At 38.2% G+C, this 16685-nt stretch overlaps 1 protein-coding gene across 3 annotated transcripts in view; it reads right to left on the bottom strand.

Moving 5' to 3' along the window:
• Positions 1-16685, bottom strand: part of RIC8B (RIC8 guanine nucleotide exchange factor B) — a 37338-nt gene that overhangs the window by 11066 nt on the left and 9587 nt on the right. The window contains exons 3-6 of one of the 3 annotated variants that reach the window (XM_074166944.1): positions 10252-10860; positions 7161-7255; positions 2367-2520; positions 1930-2025 (exon numbers count right to left, since the gene is read on the bottom strand). In XM_074166944.1, the coding sequence (XP_074023045.1) occupies positions 1930-2025; positions 2367-2520; positions 7161-7255; positions 10252-10860 (954 nt within the window). Of the gene's footprint in view, positions 1-1929; positions 2026-2366; positions 2521-7160; positions 7256-10251; positions 10861-16685 lie in introns of those variants that run through there. The other 2 variants (XM_074166955.1, XM_074166949.1) reach the window with 2 other exon arrangements.

The raw sequence follows: 16685 nt of genomic DNA, 5'->3' as shown, positions 1-16685 counted from the left end.
ATTTTCTCATTAAATGTCATTAGCATTGTTCAACCCTGAAGAAAGGCAGAAGGTGCCTGAAATATGGCTGGTTTTGCAACATAACTTCCACCTCCTTGTGCATATGCATTCAGACTCAAGACCTACATCAATTTTTCAAATTCATAGGATATGATACGATCTGCAAACAGATCTGTGCCGCAGTATGAAATATTTAATGGTCTGAAGACTCCTGTAAGAATTACGGATCTTCAATGTTTTACTAGGGAATGAAACCAAAGATGTCACTAATTGTCATAAGAAATTGCAGGTCCTTTGTCTTCTCGGTGTCTAATGTAAAAATGTCATGTTCTGTGCAAAATTAGTGCACAATTACTACTGAAATTGGACTCACTGGGAACCGATACTTAAACAAATGAATGCTACAGTATTGACTGCTTTCAAAAAAACAGACCCCTTCTTTTTCAAACTAAGTATTCAAGCAATTAGCAAAAACATTTCACTTTGTCCCTGCTTACTTTCCCCAATGGGGATAGTACCATGACTGCCATTTCACAGAATGTTGTAAGAATGAATTAATGTTTTTAGAATACTCTAATACTAATACAGTGATGAGTGCCATAGGACAGTCCATGAGGAAATTAATCATTCTGTCTTCAGATCAGAATTTGAATAGTGCACAATAAATAAAGCCTTAGGCCAGCACTTAACAATGAGGGCAATTCAAAATAACAAACATCCGGTCATGCAGTTAGCAGCATCCATCTATTCTGTGCACTATATGAGGCAGTAGTCCTGTGGTAAGAGGCAGCACACAATTATATCCTGAATCTAGACGCCGAGATGTCGTAAAAACATGCAGACAACTTCATTTTCTGACTTCTGAACATTTGGCTCTGCATTTTTTAATTATTTTTTTTAACTTAACAGATCCGAAGAGTATCCTAGGAAAGAACTGCTGTGAACAAAACCAATAAACAAGAAGAACAAGTTTCTTAAATTCCTCAAAAACACTATTCTGGTATAGATGAAAGAGGCAGAAAATATAGGCAAAATATGTTCTTTTCCATTATAAACTCCATTTATGAATTCAGATGCAGCTTTGATCTGGGAACAGCATCTAAGATGCAACCCGAAAATCACTGCAGCTTAGGAAAAAGATTTCTCAGCTGGTTTCAGCTGTCTCTCCATTGCTCATCTTTTAGCTTCTCTCCACTTCAGGAAAAGCAGCAAAACAAGCAGAAACCACCCAACCACCAAGCCATAGAGAACCTTTAGATCTTTAACCATGGCATGGAAATCTTTTTTATCTTCCTGTAAAAAGCCTAGGTCACAGTCTGTACTGTATTAAACAGCTCTTTTAAGAGACCAAGTGATGAAGTGTGCCTCTGTTCAGGGACAGAGTTTTACTCTGACAGAACAGCTGATACCCACCGGTAGACAAGTTTCCGTTCCAATGACTCCTGCCTGCTAAAGTCAAACCAAAGCTCAGGCACAACCCACCAAAACACCTGTAGCCTTGCTGACTACCATACTACTTTGCAAAGTTCTATTAAGGACACTGAATTTTTGTTGATATGCTGGATGTCAGGGGACAGACCTCATTGAAGTTCTTTGTCCCTGCGTCACATGATCCGTGGTGACCCACATTAACACAGCTTTACAATACCCCTAATGTTATTATTTAACAGCTCTAAAAACTGCACCATGGAACTTAGGCCATAATACCTATTGATTTACATGAAATATTGAAAAATTATTTCTATAGCTGACAGTTGTCAGACTGAAAAAAACACAGGAAAATAGAAAAAAATACTGCAGAGAACTTTGTGGGTCATTTAATATGAAACCATTCATACTTTTAAAGTATCAGTGTCTTGCTCTGATGTACAAGCCTCAAAAAGTTTATCATTAGCATTGTACTCGAATTTTAATGAATGTTTTACTTACCTGAGCTTTGATAAACTTCCTGATATTCCTATGAGTTCGGCAGCATTCAGTTAATAAACTGAGAACTGGAGTCAGACCTTCTCTATAGCTGCTTCCCTAAAATAAAACCAAATACAAATAGAACATCTTTAAGAGTAAATTTTCCTTTTCAAATCCTAGGAACCCTTCAATAAGGTCCTATATGACAGCCAAAACATGAACTTTACCTAGATATAAACAAAGAGACAAATGTTCATCCTCTCACACACAGAAGCAATGCTTCAGATAGTCACAGGAATTTGTTCTCAATTTTGAGGTGTTTCACAATCTAAAAGCAAGGTCATCCATATTTGTGCTAAATACTGTCTGAAAGGATTGTAAGAAACTTTACACATGTCCACTTTTTGCTTTAATGAAAAAGTGAGTCCTCTTTTGTCACAAATCTTTACAGTCCATACCTTGTCTATTCTCTTCTCCATGAAATCCAGTAAAACTTGAATTGCTCCCATATTCATACCATTGTATTTGATATCTGTTTCCTCTTGGGATGACGGACTAATAAGAACATCCAAGCAAGAAACGGGAACATTGCTTAAGAGGTTGATTGCATTGCTGAAACAGATTTTAAAAATTCATTATTCATTTGGAAGAAAGAATTAAAAACAGAGTACAACTTACCATAAACTGTTTGTACAACTGCAACCAGAAAGAGGCCCTGCAACTCAAACAATGCTTTATTTTCTGCTCTCTGGGTTTTAAAGAAGGTGGCATGCATTATCGCCTGAGTGCTGGCTCTTGGAATAAACAAGGAAAAAAAAAAAAAAGACGAAAGCTCCAAAAGCTATACAGCAGCAGTGCATTATTACTTCCAGCCCATACACAGTACACAGTATCCCATCCCACAGATAAGGGATGGCTTCCAGCAATGTTACAGCACCTGATGCTGCAGGACAGCAGGGGGAACTCTCACATTGAGTTTTTTCCTACTTGAAACTTAAAACGTTTTACAGCACATCCTTATTACCATCATTAATGTGACCAAATACACCAAAGTAAACATTTCCTCCTCCTATAGCAGTGGGGCATGGTGGCAATTTCTCCTGTCCCCTGAAATATTTCCGCTCATACTTAGCTTGTAGTGTATAGGAAATATAGAAGGCTTTTAACACATTAAAAAAAGATACAGGTTTATTTACCAAGCACTACCTTTCAGTAAGTGGCAGTCTTTGCATTCTATGAAGTGGAGAGCTTCCTAAATATCCATTAAGTAATTTAAATTAGACCACAGGGTCCCTCCCTCCTCTTTAATGGAGTAAGATGGGACTTATTTGCAAGGGTCTCTTGTATGGTACATATCCCTTGAGTTTGCCATCTATCCTGTTACACAGACTTGCATTTGTACTCTTCCTGAATATGGGGCTAAATTACATAGATGCTGCAAAAATTAGAATTCTGTGATTGTTTACTTGCTGATGTGTAACTAAAATTATAAATGGATATATTTAGAAAGACTACAGAACTATTCACGCTTACACATGCAGGTCTCAAAGCTATCAACAAAACTACGAGCACCGATGTTTTAAGGATTGGTGAAGTGTTCCAAGAATAGAGAAAACTTTTCAAACAACTTTATTTAACACTTTTACTAATATTTACTTAGAAGCCGCCCTCAGTTTTTATGTTATTAATACAATTCTAACAGAGGTTTAGTACAAGAGCAAGCAAACCATGGCAATCAAATGTAACAGGATTTCTAACAAATATTCTAGTTTTGGTCTGCTTAGACTGGGTGGCTGTTTCACATTGTGCCATCTACCTTTTGCTCTTTTAGCAACTGAAATTCAGACAGCTTCTACCTTTTGGAAAGCTTGTTCTCTCTGTTTTGTTTTCAATTCCTGTTTAAGATACATCTTTTATATCATGGAAGTTATTCCTCTCCAATAATTCAGGAATAGGCAGAAACATAACAGACTGAAATTCAACAAATATTTGGTGGCTTCAGGCTTTTCATCAAAAGTTCTCTTTTTACCAGTTTCTTATTAAACAACCAAGTTCCCAAACACCTACAAAATTAATTTTCTGGATCACTGTGTCTGAGCTATTCTTTTCAATAAATGAAGCCCGGCTTTCTGATCTTTGTCACTCCACTGACAGTTTTATTTGTGGTAGAGGAGTGTATGAAATTCTCCAGCTACCAGGAAGTCAGTGACTATGCACAGATCTGCACAATAGTGTTTGCATTCCTACTCCAGGGGGTAGAAATACTGCGTATATTACTCTCCCCTTTTCGGCTTCCTAGAGATCATTAATCACTAGGACATGACATCCACCCACTCATGCTCCCAGCCCCCTCCTGATATGCAAATTCAGAAGCAAAGGCCTATTTAGAGCTGCTGAATGCCTTGATTAAAACCTTGTTAGTGGGCAAAAATGGCACTCACTCTAATATGTGGTGCTTTAAGCTGTTCATATTCGAAAGTTAAGTAATGACATGACAGAACCACAATAACGACAACAATACCAGGTACTAAATTAGTTAAGATATTTTTATAGGTAACTTCAGCTTATTTATAAGAGTCACACTGACAATCAGTACATCACAGTTCAGGGCACATATCCAGCATAAATGATTGCATAAAATAAATCCTCAACTTAAACATTCAGAGCACAAGCATTCATTCATACAATGTGCTTTAACTGGCTGCCCAAACCCTTTATTTAAGCATCTTAAGGTTCTGCAGATTTACAAACTTACAGAAGTGCAAGTGATCAGCAGTTCTAAGAAATATACTTATGCCTCCCTGATGCTTCGCAAAGTTTATTCTGCATTCAGGACTGCATATATTGTATTCCATTTTTGATGTTATTTTCGTAACTGCTTTACTAATAGGCACCAGGTGGAACGCAGAGCGAGAAGTTGCTCTGCCTCACACCTCATCTCTGGCAATAAAGATTGCACGGTCAGAGTCCAGCAACAGCAAACAGCCCAAATGATGACACAGCCTCATTTTTTTAGCTATGCTACGTTAGCTATAGACAGCTAACACAAGTTTACTCATTCATTATTGAAGCTCCTATCGGGAATGAAAGATTTGCTTAAGCAAATACACCAGGGGACTGAAGTGGGGCCCTCTGATCCGGGCCCCTGATCCTTCTGAGGATTTGTAGGGGCATTAGTTCTGACTATACCTTTTCTATTCCAGAGATGCCCTATGATGAATAGTCTTGGTGGAATAGTGTATTAAATTATTCAGCTTTTATTGCATCCTGTAGCATTCAAAGACAAAACTCTGGTTCTGCAAACAGGCTGATATATTTGAATCACAAAAGTCAAAACTTTTGCAGTGCTCTTCTAGCAAGTTAAAAAAACCCCAAATATGACATGAATCAAGAGCGAATACTACATGTGGCAATACGACGTTTGCATTCTTCCTTCTATCAGCTTGAGCTAAAGAAACTTGCTACAGTTAGCTAGCAGAGGGAGAAAGTTGTTTTCCCAGCATAACAGAAAGACTGAAGCAGTGCTATGCTGAGTCTGATGGAGAAGGGGAAACAACTGAAGTGACACAAGGCAGCGATAATCATCCTCATTTCTTTTCTGCTTCCCCCTCTCAGAATTAGGGAGAATCCTTGCCTTGACTTGGTGCCTCCATAAGGTCCATGTGGGCAGCATCTCTACCCACAACATTCCTCCTGACTGAAAAAAGCAAGGACAGAAATTACACCAATACTACATCTTCTCCACAGCTGCCAATTGCTATAGTTAAAGCCCTTTTTGGATGTCATCTGCAAGGGTTTGCAAAAGCTAAAACCAAAAGGACCTGCATAACATGCATCCTTTTGCAATAGCACAAGATAATTACATTTTACAGGGTGATATATTTTACAGGGTGATTAGCCTAGTCACATTCTTGGACAAGGAAATGGAACATGTTTTTTATGGGAAGAGCATCAGCTGTATAATAATTCACCAGATATCAGGCAGTCTTGTTGACTATGTACAAGCTTAAGTGCTAAAGGCCGATCTCTGTCCTCTTACAGTTGTTGAATTTATCCAAATCTGTTCAATGTTCCCAGCAGTGAAGAACTTATTTCCACCAGACCATCCCTTAAAGGAGGATGAGAGCACAAAACACCCACCATAAGCAGCAGCAAAGAGAAAACACTGAGCACCTTTTAGGACATACTTAGCACTAACTTCAGTCATGGCAACTGCTGCAGCGGGATCCTAAATTATTCCAAACTAGTCTGCACCAACTAAGAAGGGCTCTGATTTTAGTGTTCACCTACTAAGACTGGTGATCTCTAAGAGCTTTCCAAGATTAAGTTCAGTTCATTTAAGTTATGTTCATTTAACCCTTTCAAGGCTGCTGGGTGCGAAAAGCTTCTTCCTGGGGACTGCTGTTCAGAAAATGATCTTCAAAAGATCCTACACTTCGATACACAGACATCTAAGAAGAAAATGGCAGCGCTAACTTTCATTGCTGAGAGATAACGTGGGATGTCATTTGAAGCTACTGTACTGTTGGGCCCTGTGAACAGCTGACCTACTTGGATAAAAATAAGGATGTCAAGGAAAAAAAACTAGTAACACTGAGTGGAGAACTACCACTTCACTAAAAATACCCTGAATTTTGATTAAATTATTGGCTGCAAATACATAACAAACAGCTGGGTGCAGGACTGAGGAAGAAAAAAACCAACCAATGCACCTAAAACTGCAAGATGATTCACTCATCTTGGGGAAAAAAAAAAAAAAAACCCACCAACAAAAATGTTACCAGGGAAATAATATTTGTACTTTTAACACTGGAGATAAAATATCAACTTGTTACTTCCATCCCAATCCATCAGAATTGCAAAAGTTACATGCAAAAATCTCCACATGCAATTTTTCCATCAGCTTTTGTGCAAAACAACAAAACTTGCATTTCACTTTAATTTGCACTGCCTGTGGAACTTCCAGATGTATTTTCATCCTCAGTTACACAAAAAAACCCCCAAATTTTAAAAAGGTCGTTTTCATTATTATTGATTAAAAATAGCAGCCTCACCAGCCACTTTCTCTCTGGAATGGTGGACACATTTAAACAGTATTTCAGGCAAACAGTTTTCATCAAAAAGCTTCATAATATTTTACTCAAAACTACAGTTATCATTGCTTCTCAGATTCCCACTTCAGATTTTAGTTCTATTTTTAAAAAAATAAATAATAACCTTTTAAAATAGATTGGTTCTGCAATTCTACCGACCTGTGCAACTCTTCAGTTTTGTCTTCGGTAGGGCCCGTGGTTAATAAGCAGTGTCGAAGGATGGCAGCCATATAACGAAATTGATGAGATTCATTCTATATAAATATAAATTATGAAGATATTTTTTCATTTTGAAGATTGCAAGTGGGGGTTTCAGGTCACTAGAATAATAAAAATTAAAGATGGAAAATACCTATTAGATCATAACACCCATCCCTATCAACAAAAGCACTGTACCTTACAGTTCACTGAATCTTTAATGCAACTTAATTGTCATATGCTGGCCTTTTAACCAGGCCTTTTAAAAGGTGTGGGCATTTTTTTCCAGTCAAATGAGCCTCCACTACCAGAAAACCCGGTTACAAGCATTTGCTCAATTCCATACCATTATTCTTAATATACTACAACTATCTTTCTTCCTGTATTTACACCCGGCCGCCTCTTCATCCATTCAGATTATGTGTGTTCTTCATTTCATTTGCCGCCTCCTCATTTAGATTTTTTGCTGCCAACAGTTTCATTCCCCCACCCAGTCTGTTTCCTTTCCTAATTCACTTGCTTCTGTTCTCTTGATATCTTTTCTTCATTGCCTTCATAACTTCTCTACTCTCAGCAACCTTATTTGCCCTACTTTTGCTTTCTCCAAGTAATTCCGCCTTCCAACCTCCCACCAGACGGCAGCCACACAAAAGTGTACCCGTAACTGCAACCATTTCATCGTGTGTATCATTGTCCCGATCCTTTTTCATTAGCTCTTCTTGGCACCCATCATATGTTCTGCTGTGTTTGACCTAGCACAAAGTGCCCCAATGTATCTTTTGTAACATCAGCATCCAAATCTGCCAACCCTACCACCTGCGGCTCTTGTCTGGCTTTGCTACTTTGAAACCATCTCCAGTCACTAAATATTGGTGTTTCAAATGGTTTTCTTCCCCTCAGGATGGATCTCATTTAGTTTTCTACCCGCACGCCTAACCTCTCTGGTCTCCTTTTATTTTCCATTCCGTCTACTGTTTGGAATCTCTTCAAATTCTGCATCTTCAGACCACTTAATTACCATGCTGTTTACTTTTCTTACAGATCATTAATATTTCCACAGGGATACTTGCCAGGCAGACTGCCACCTAACATACCTGGCTAACAGTTTACAACTACTACAGAGCTCTTGAATTTAAGGGTTGTTTGCTTTTAGGAACTTTTGTGAAGAGATATATAAGCTTTATCTCAAAACACGAAATAAGCTTTTCCCACCCCAGAATGTCTTAAACTCTTATCCAAATTAAATGAATAAATAAATAAAGAGGTACTAACACCAGAATTTCCTCTCACCCAAAGGAAATTCTCCTGACAGCTGTGTGCTTGGGCTCTTTGGGGAGGAAAAGTTCTGTGGGACGAAACCTCCCTCACCCCACAGACAGCGGCCAAACAAAACCTCATCAGGTCATGCCACAACTGTGTGCCACCTCCCACCTGCCCTTCTGCTGTAAACTGGGCTTTTAATTTCGAGATTCAAGTATATCAATCTCACGATCCAGATTTCAAGAGCTTATGTCTCAAGAGGTGAACATGTAATATAGAATATAGCTTCATTTTCCAACCTAACACCTGACATTATTTCCTCCACACATCACAGAGATGATAATTCTCAAACTCTGAAGTAGCAAACGTTGACATAGCTGTGTTACATGCTTGACTTTGAGTCAAGTTTCTCCATCCAAGTTCCTACCTCCACAACAATCACATGTCTATACAAAGAACTTTCCCTGACAAAGTTAGAGATATTTTTAATAAAGGTCAGGGATATAAACAAGAGGAAAACCCCTCACTTTCTTCTTATTTCCTTGAAATTTTAAGTGTTAGCTTTTCTGATTTCCTCCGAATCCTAAATTTCAAGATTTCTTATTCAGTGTACCCTTGAGACATTAAAGCAAAGAATAAGCTTCATACATTTCTCAAGTTTTACATTCCTTAATGTTATGATTATTATCCTATTTGCTGTTTAGTCCAATGCACTAAAGAGAACAGTTATTTGTCAATTTTAACTACTGCAAACTTTTACTTAGCTTTATATGCTGCATATTTACAATGCCCAGTGACAAGTTAACACTGTTTTAGAGACAATACGATGTGGACTGAAAGAAAGATCCCCTATTTAATTCTATTACTGTAGCACAGGCTTAGGTTACTCAACAAAAAAGTTATTGTTATCATTTCTGTTTATAAATTTAGGGATGCAACACATAAAAAGAGAAAAAAAGTAGATGTGATGTTGTAATGAAAAAAAACAAGATACATCAATGAAAGTGTGTTTGGATCTTGTACTTGACCTCATCTTAAAAAGATGACGTTTAAGTCCAAACCTGGAGTAAGGAAGATGGGACAGAAAGATATTATAACCAGTGCCACACTTTCTCCAGAGTTATTTGTTAAAAATTACAGTTGATGTGCTTATCATTATCCCCAGGAAAACAGAAGAAAACTAGGGAGACTTCTTAGCTCTAATTATTACCCTATTGCCATAGTCCACAATCTCCAGAGATGTAGCCATCTGATACACTTATATTAGAAGTCAGCTAATTATTAGTGAAGAACATTTATTTTCTTTTACAAATCTCAGACTCTTAGGAAATGGCCTTCTTAGCATTTTTTCCGTGAAAACAGAGTTCTAACTTGCATTATATAATCCAAGCTACTCTCCCATTACACAAAACATGTATTGATTAGATTTTTTGCCTAAATAGTAGCAAGAACAAAAAAGTTATTTTTGTATTCAAAGCAATGAGCATTAAAGACTCAATACCTCTTGAAAGCCCAACATCATCAATACATGACACAAGCAGAATTCAGACAGACAAATCTTCTCAGACTGATTTTGCACACAGAGAAATTAGGATGCAAAATTTCAAACTACCTTAGCTGCTATTTTGAAAAATGCAATCATATTCCATCAAAATTACAGTAGCAAAAATTAAGTATTAAAATCCTTGCTCTGGAGCTTGGACAACAACTGCCTCTTGTGCATCTACCTGCTAGTTCTGGCTCTTGTAGCCTAAACAAAATCAATTTAAAAACCACTTCAACTAAACCTTACCTTGCTGTGGACATTCCAGCTGTCAAGTGTTACATTAAAAAGAGCCTTTAGTGCCTCAATGGCACAATCTGTCTCTTGCAAAGATAAAGGAGGCCTGTCACGATCTTCCGCTGCTTTATATTCTTCTGTCCATCTTACACTCAGGGAACTTTCCAAAGCCTGAGTCAAAACTTGCACCCCTTGTAGTTCCTGACGCAACTGCGATCTGATATCTGTGTGCAGAAGCGACAAGAGGAAGAGGAGACGCAAATCAAAGCATTTAATGTCATCAACAAACTGTTGGTCCTTGCATTTTTCCAGAAGTTTGCAGAGCATAGCTGCAAGATTCAGTTCCAAACTGAGCTTCTGTGCAACAGCACTATTAAAAATAATGTTACAGAGGCATTTTAAAGCTTCTACTATAACAGGAAATTCAGACACTCTCTCCAAAGGATCTTCAACAGTGTCCAGCTTTGCTAGCCTCATAAGGATCTGCATGTTCCTCTTCGTGGTTACAGGCACTAAAACCTTCTTGTCCCTGGAGAGAATCCGGAGGGCCTCCAGGCAGGCAACTTGACATGAAGTTTTTGTGTCTTTTTCAAGGATGTTTAGAATTCCCTCACATAGTTTCTATGCAAACACAAACAAAAAAGGAACAGTTTTAGCATCAAAATATTGGTGGCAATAGCTTAGATTTTGCTAAGTTTCCATATAACTTTTGAGTTTTCAGCTGACTTGACTTGACCACAGGCTGCCCAGAGAGGTGGTGGAGTCTCCACCTCTGGAGACATTCAAAACCCGCCTGGACATGTTCCTGTGAAACCTGCTCTAGGTGGACCTACTTTGGCAGAGGGCTTGGACTAGATGATCTCCAGAGGTCCCTTCCAACACCCTATCACTCTGTGATTCTGTGAGAAAGTAGGTATTCTGCATTAGCTCTTCAAAATACAAACTATTGCAAAAGACCTCCAAAGACCATCAAAACTAGGTTTCCTGAGGGATACTATTCAAGGACATCAACACTGGCAAAAGCATTAGGCTAAAAGGGCAGATGCCATCCACCATTGCCAGCTACCAAGCTTTCTCAACATCAGGACTGAAAACCAGAGTAGCCAGAGTAAGCAGGCTAGAGAGAAGTGAAAGGTTTTAAAAATACGTTAAAGCAGAACAGTCACACCTATGGTACCTGCAAAATTATAGGCTGAGGTTGTTTCAGTCAGGAGTCTGAGAGAAAAGAAACCAAACCAAAATAACTGCTGCTCAACATATAAATATTAGTACTCCATGTTTGGTAACAGGTATAATTTGTGTTGCCACTTCAACCTGATCTAAGGACTTCTCCCATCCTAAATAAGATTCTTAGAAATGTTACCTCTGACATAGAAACATAATGCAGTTTTATTGGAAGACTCAGGCTGTGGCAGTTTTACCAAACCAGAAAAACTGCTGTTTCATCAACACAGATTGCTCTTAAAGTCAAAATACTTCACTGATATACTTTATACCATGGTGACTGCAGGAGTAAACATTAATCATATAAACAGAGCATGAGAAAATACAACACTCAAAATTATCTTTTATGACCATCAGATGATCAATCAAAAGGGAAAAAAGACAGCATAGAAGTGATTGCATGATGGGGGAGGACTCCATAGGGGTTTTATGCCTTAAGTTCAGAATAACACTACTACTTGTGGGTACCAGAGCCAGAAGAATAGTCACAAAGAAGTTGCCAGATAAGTGGCAATACAAACTGTATTGTACCTCACAGGACACAGTTCCTCTCCTCTTTTCACCCCACAAGCTTTGTGTCTTGACCACGGACATGAATAGGTTACCAAAGAAGCCAGAGTAGCTACTGAGTTGAACAGCCCTACTGCAGAAGTCCACTTAGGATCTGAAATTCATATCATGGTCTCAGGCAGTATAAGAAAGTGATAAAAAAAAAGTGTAGGAATACTAATAAAGTAAAAAATAGTTCTTAGAGAACAGTTTCTAGAATTGCACTTTTCATCACCACCACAACAAAAAGGAAGAAAGCACAGCAGCCCATCACCCTGACCCAAAGTTCAAAATAAAAATTCCACTTGGGACATCCAAGCAAGTTTTGTTACTGTGATCGCTTACAACTAAAGCCAAAATTAAAAAAAAAAAAGGTTAAGTCTAAAGCAAATCTAGAACAGACACTCCAGAAGAATAAGGGAGAAAAAAAACACAAGTCTTCAACAATGTTAAAAGAAAATCTGTAAACAAAGTCAGACAGTAGGAACTCACAATACGATTTCTAGTATGCTTGTCCTGGGGTGAAGCCCACCCAAAAGCACCACCCAGATGAGCAAGACCTTGCCTACATCTCCACAGCCCTGACTAGATTAATCCAGTTAAGTCTTTGAAAACAAGGGGTGAGCTCCACCTCTTACTATCACACAAGCAACATGAGGAATCTTTGTCAGGGTATTATAGATACTGCAACAGTATAAACCCCACGTCTGACCACCTGCGCAGGTGTATAACTACTTACCAGGGGAAATTCATAGACAAGTACTGGAAAAAGATAGTCAAGTAGAGAGTTTTCAGAGTTCTTCAACATTAACCCAATGCTGCTCCCACACAGCTGTACAACCCCCTGACTTGAGCACAGTACACTAGACCTGCACTAAATGTTTCTGAAGGTGGCATCTTTGAAGTGTTTTTTAAAAAATGCCTAGGAAACAAAAACTGACCAGTCTAGATCCACAGTCAAATTACCTGGTCACAGCTCAACTTCTTACAAGAATTTTGTTTCTGTTGTTAAGAGAGTTTCCCATACAATTAACTTTGCTTGCAAGCTGAAGCAACAGCCACGAGGTCTGTTTAGTTTTGAGGAGCAGCACAGAACTGAACAGACAGTTCAGAGGACTTCAGGAAAAGGTCAGTTTATTCTGTTCCCTGTTCAAGGACATTTCTATTACACTTAGCAGTTGTTGACGTCAGTTGCTACAGGGTGGTCTGTAACAATTTACGCAAATTCAACAGCTGGTTCATCACCTGGACTCTCCTCCTCTTCAGGAACCGTGTACCAATGCCATATTAACAACACAAGGAGCCAAGTTACCAGCCTTCCCCAAAACAAGATGCTGAATGAACACTTCAAAGACATACTGGGCCAGATAGACTGTTTTATCAGTAAATAAATACAGCACACAACCATCTGATTTTTCATTAGCAGCACTGAAGGTTCCTTCTAGGACCAGAAGGACTGAGGATCACTTCACAAATTATCCGATCCAATCAATACCCACTGAAATTAAGGGGAGTTGCTACTCATTTTTGTTAGCAGCAGAGCCTACACACATCTTGCATCTGGCGCTCTGGTCTTTAATCCCAGATAAAACCTGAACACTCATTTGACTACAAAGAGATCAATCCTCTCAAATTCAGACTGATTTTTTTTATTTTTTTTTTTAAGTTGCATCTACCTGCTGCTATGTAAGCGTCACTGGAAAATGTCAAAAGCACTGCAGGGGAGATCCCAAAGGGCACCAAACTCCCACTGACTTGCCATGGGAGGTAGAAGCCTAACCCTCCCTCCATACATTAGAAGACTAACCTTGCAATTTAATTAAAGATCATAAAAACCATCAACTCATGGTTTCAAATCTTAGTGAAATGCAGCAACAGAAGATTCTTAACTCTGAAGAGCTGTACTAAAGATAGAGACTAAATAGAACACAAACTTTTTTTTTTTTGAGATTTAGCAAACTACTTACAACTTAAAAAACCCAAACCACTGGTGTGCTTGTAAGATGCTTCATTTCTTACATGTTCCTGAAGCCTTGGCTGTATAAAAGATTTCACAATATAAGTAAGGCTACAGCTTATGTTAAAAAGCACTAACCATACAGTTTTATGCATAGGATATTAACAACTAAGCCGTCACACACTTAAGAACAAGTTACCAAGCTTCCCAGCCATTACAGCAAAATACATTTTTTTTAAGATGTAAGACTCACATAAGTGAAAAACACTTAAAAATGCTGACAAAGTTCCCTGGAGTTAGACACTGCTAAGCCATCAAGAGTGATTTTTAAAGGAACCAGCATTCAGTTGCGATACTGCCCCTTGAATACTACCAAAATCCGTGAAAGTGAACCACTGCTGACTCGTCTCAGGTGCCAACAGGAGCTTTGGAAAAAATAGTGCATCTAACTGTATTTGAAGAGTTATTCATGGGAAGTTTTGAAGCAAGGAAACAAAATTCATCCTATTATGAAACTCCCTTGGAGACAGCTAAACCCAAACACCATACAACACATTTTCTGCTTTTATTCTTGACGGCATGAGAGAAAGGATGCGCAGAGAGAAGAGAAACAGGAAAGGATAGGACCACAAATGTATAATCATCATTTTCATTAGGTGGTGCTTCTTCTACCTCCCTGTAGGCCATTAGGATAGCATAAGCTAAGGGGCACAGATGTTATTTATTTGCTTGGAAATGAAAGCAAGGGAAGAATTCAGACAGCAAGGTACCTCCCCTTTCACATAATAGATTATGACTGTCCTACTTTCAGGGGTTTATTGCTATCCCCTGAATCATTGTATGAAATTAACATTTTTTTTTTTTTTAGTTCTATCCTTTCAGTAGTCAGAAGGGAGTTTGATTTTTATTGGTCATGCTACAAAAGAAGTGTTTTTCATATACTTTTCCACAGAATTGAGGCAGTTCCTAGTCTTTTTAAACTTTTTTTATTGTGAAGTACTTTCACTTCTCCAAAACTCAAGAATTTCCAGCTTTTGTGCTAACAGCAAGGTTAAGAAAGAGCAATACAATCATGTCTTTTGTCTATGTTATAATGTGAGTAATGTTAAAACACTTTAAAACTTTATTGCATGTTAAAACAGGAAGTCCAGAAACATCCATTTGTTATCTTGTTTTGACAAGTAAAATATTAACCCATTTTTTTCCTTTATCCTGATAGTATAAACACTTGATACTAAGAAGCAACACAGTCCTATTGAAAAAAGCAATATCCTGAAATACAAGAGACCGGTATCATCTCTTTACTTCCACCTTCTTTTGCCATCTTTGTTTACAGGCTAATTAGATGGAAGGGGGGGAAAAAAGAGGGGTGCACTGTAAGTGCTTATAGTAGGTGCTTATATTTTCCAGGCTCAATCTCAGCTGGGGATACTAGGTGCTTGTGAAAGACAGGGTACTTCATAATCTTGCTCTTTGGTCCTTTGGTGACCAAATGTGAGGTCTTTTTCCACCCTCTCTTTGTGTTTCAAGATGTTTAGAAAGCACACTTGACCTTGTATCCACTTTTTTCAATTCCCAGACCACTAAACTTTGGCCACATTATGTCACTTGAATTTACTGTAGCTTCTCAACACCAGAGTAATAAATGTCTTGGTGAGAAAAGGAGACAATTTCCCTTTATTTGCTTCCTCCTCTTTTGGCAAATCGTTCTCTTTACTTATACAGGCCTGCAGATTAGAGCAGGAACAAGAGAATACAGTCTCCATTCTGCAAGTATTCACATCCAAGCCAACAACACTGCTTTACTGAATATAACATTTAATTTAGACAGATTATTCAGTGCTAGCGAAGCACCAATTCAAAGGTGAACAACAAAAGTTCTGCTAAACATTACAGAAATAGAATGCATACCTTACGTCTCCTTTCCTGCACTTTTAGTTTTGAATTATGCCATAGATGCTCTAAGTACCAGGACAGGTATGTTTCTTAGTATTCAAGTTTAAATTAAAGCAAGGGAAAAACCCCAACTTGTTGCTAAATTGAATTGCTCCAATTTTCCAGTTCCCTCAGTGACAGAAAATATTAGTAACAAAATTGCCACTGAAGTCCATCGAAACCAGAAATTCTGCAACAGTAGAACACAGGAGATGTGCTTGGATTTTTATCACCTTCACTCACTTCAAGATCAACATTCTTAAGACTTCTCTGTATACTTCAAGGCATAAATACATCCACCTTGATGGAACAGCAAGTGATATTAGCACACAGAGCAATACGAGCATGTCAGACTTAGGAAATTCTTACTGCTCGTTAGGCTTAACTTAAACAAAAATCAAGCTTTTTACAGAACTGTCCACAAAAATCAAATGAGTCGTCCCCACTCCTAGGGCTCATAGTCCTGAGTGTTTGCTCACTCTTTTACTGTGGGTAAACCAGAAGCTGCAAGATCTTTGGCCCCATCAAGTATTATGTGCACATCCTTTATTTAGGAGAATGGGAACACCATAAGTGGCATCAGGTCATGCTTTCCTTCTCCTGCACTGGCTTAAGTTCCTCTAGTTCTCTTTGTCTTCTGACTCATGTTTTTCATCATTTTCAAATTTCAATTTTAATTAAATTCTCTCTAGGGAGTCAAGAGAAGTATGTTCTTAATTTAATTCAACCTAGTTCTGCAGCTGTTCAATGGTGAGAATGGTTAATGAAATCAACTGTAGTG

This window comes from Numenius arquata, chromosome 2 (genome assembly GCF_964106895.1).
Source record: "Numenius arquata chromosome 2, bNumArq3.hap1.1, whole genome shotgun sequence".
Classification (NCBI taxonomy): Eukaryota; Metazoa; Chordata; class Aves; order Charadriiformes; family Scolopacidae; genus Numenius; species Numenius arquata.
Note: the sequence above shows the minus strand (reverse complement) of the source record. Positions and strands in the feature narration are given on the sequence as shown.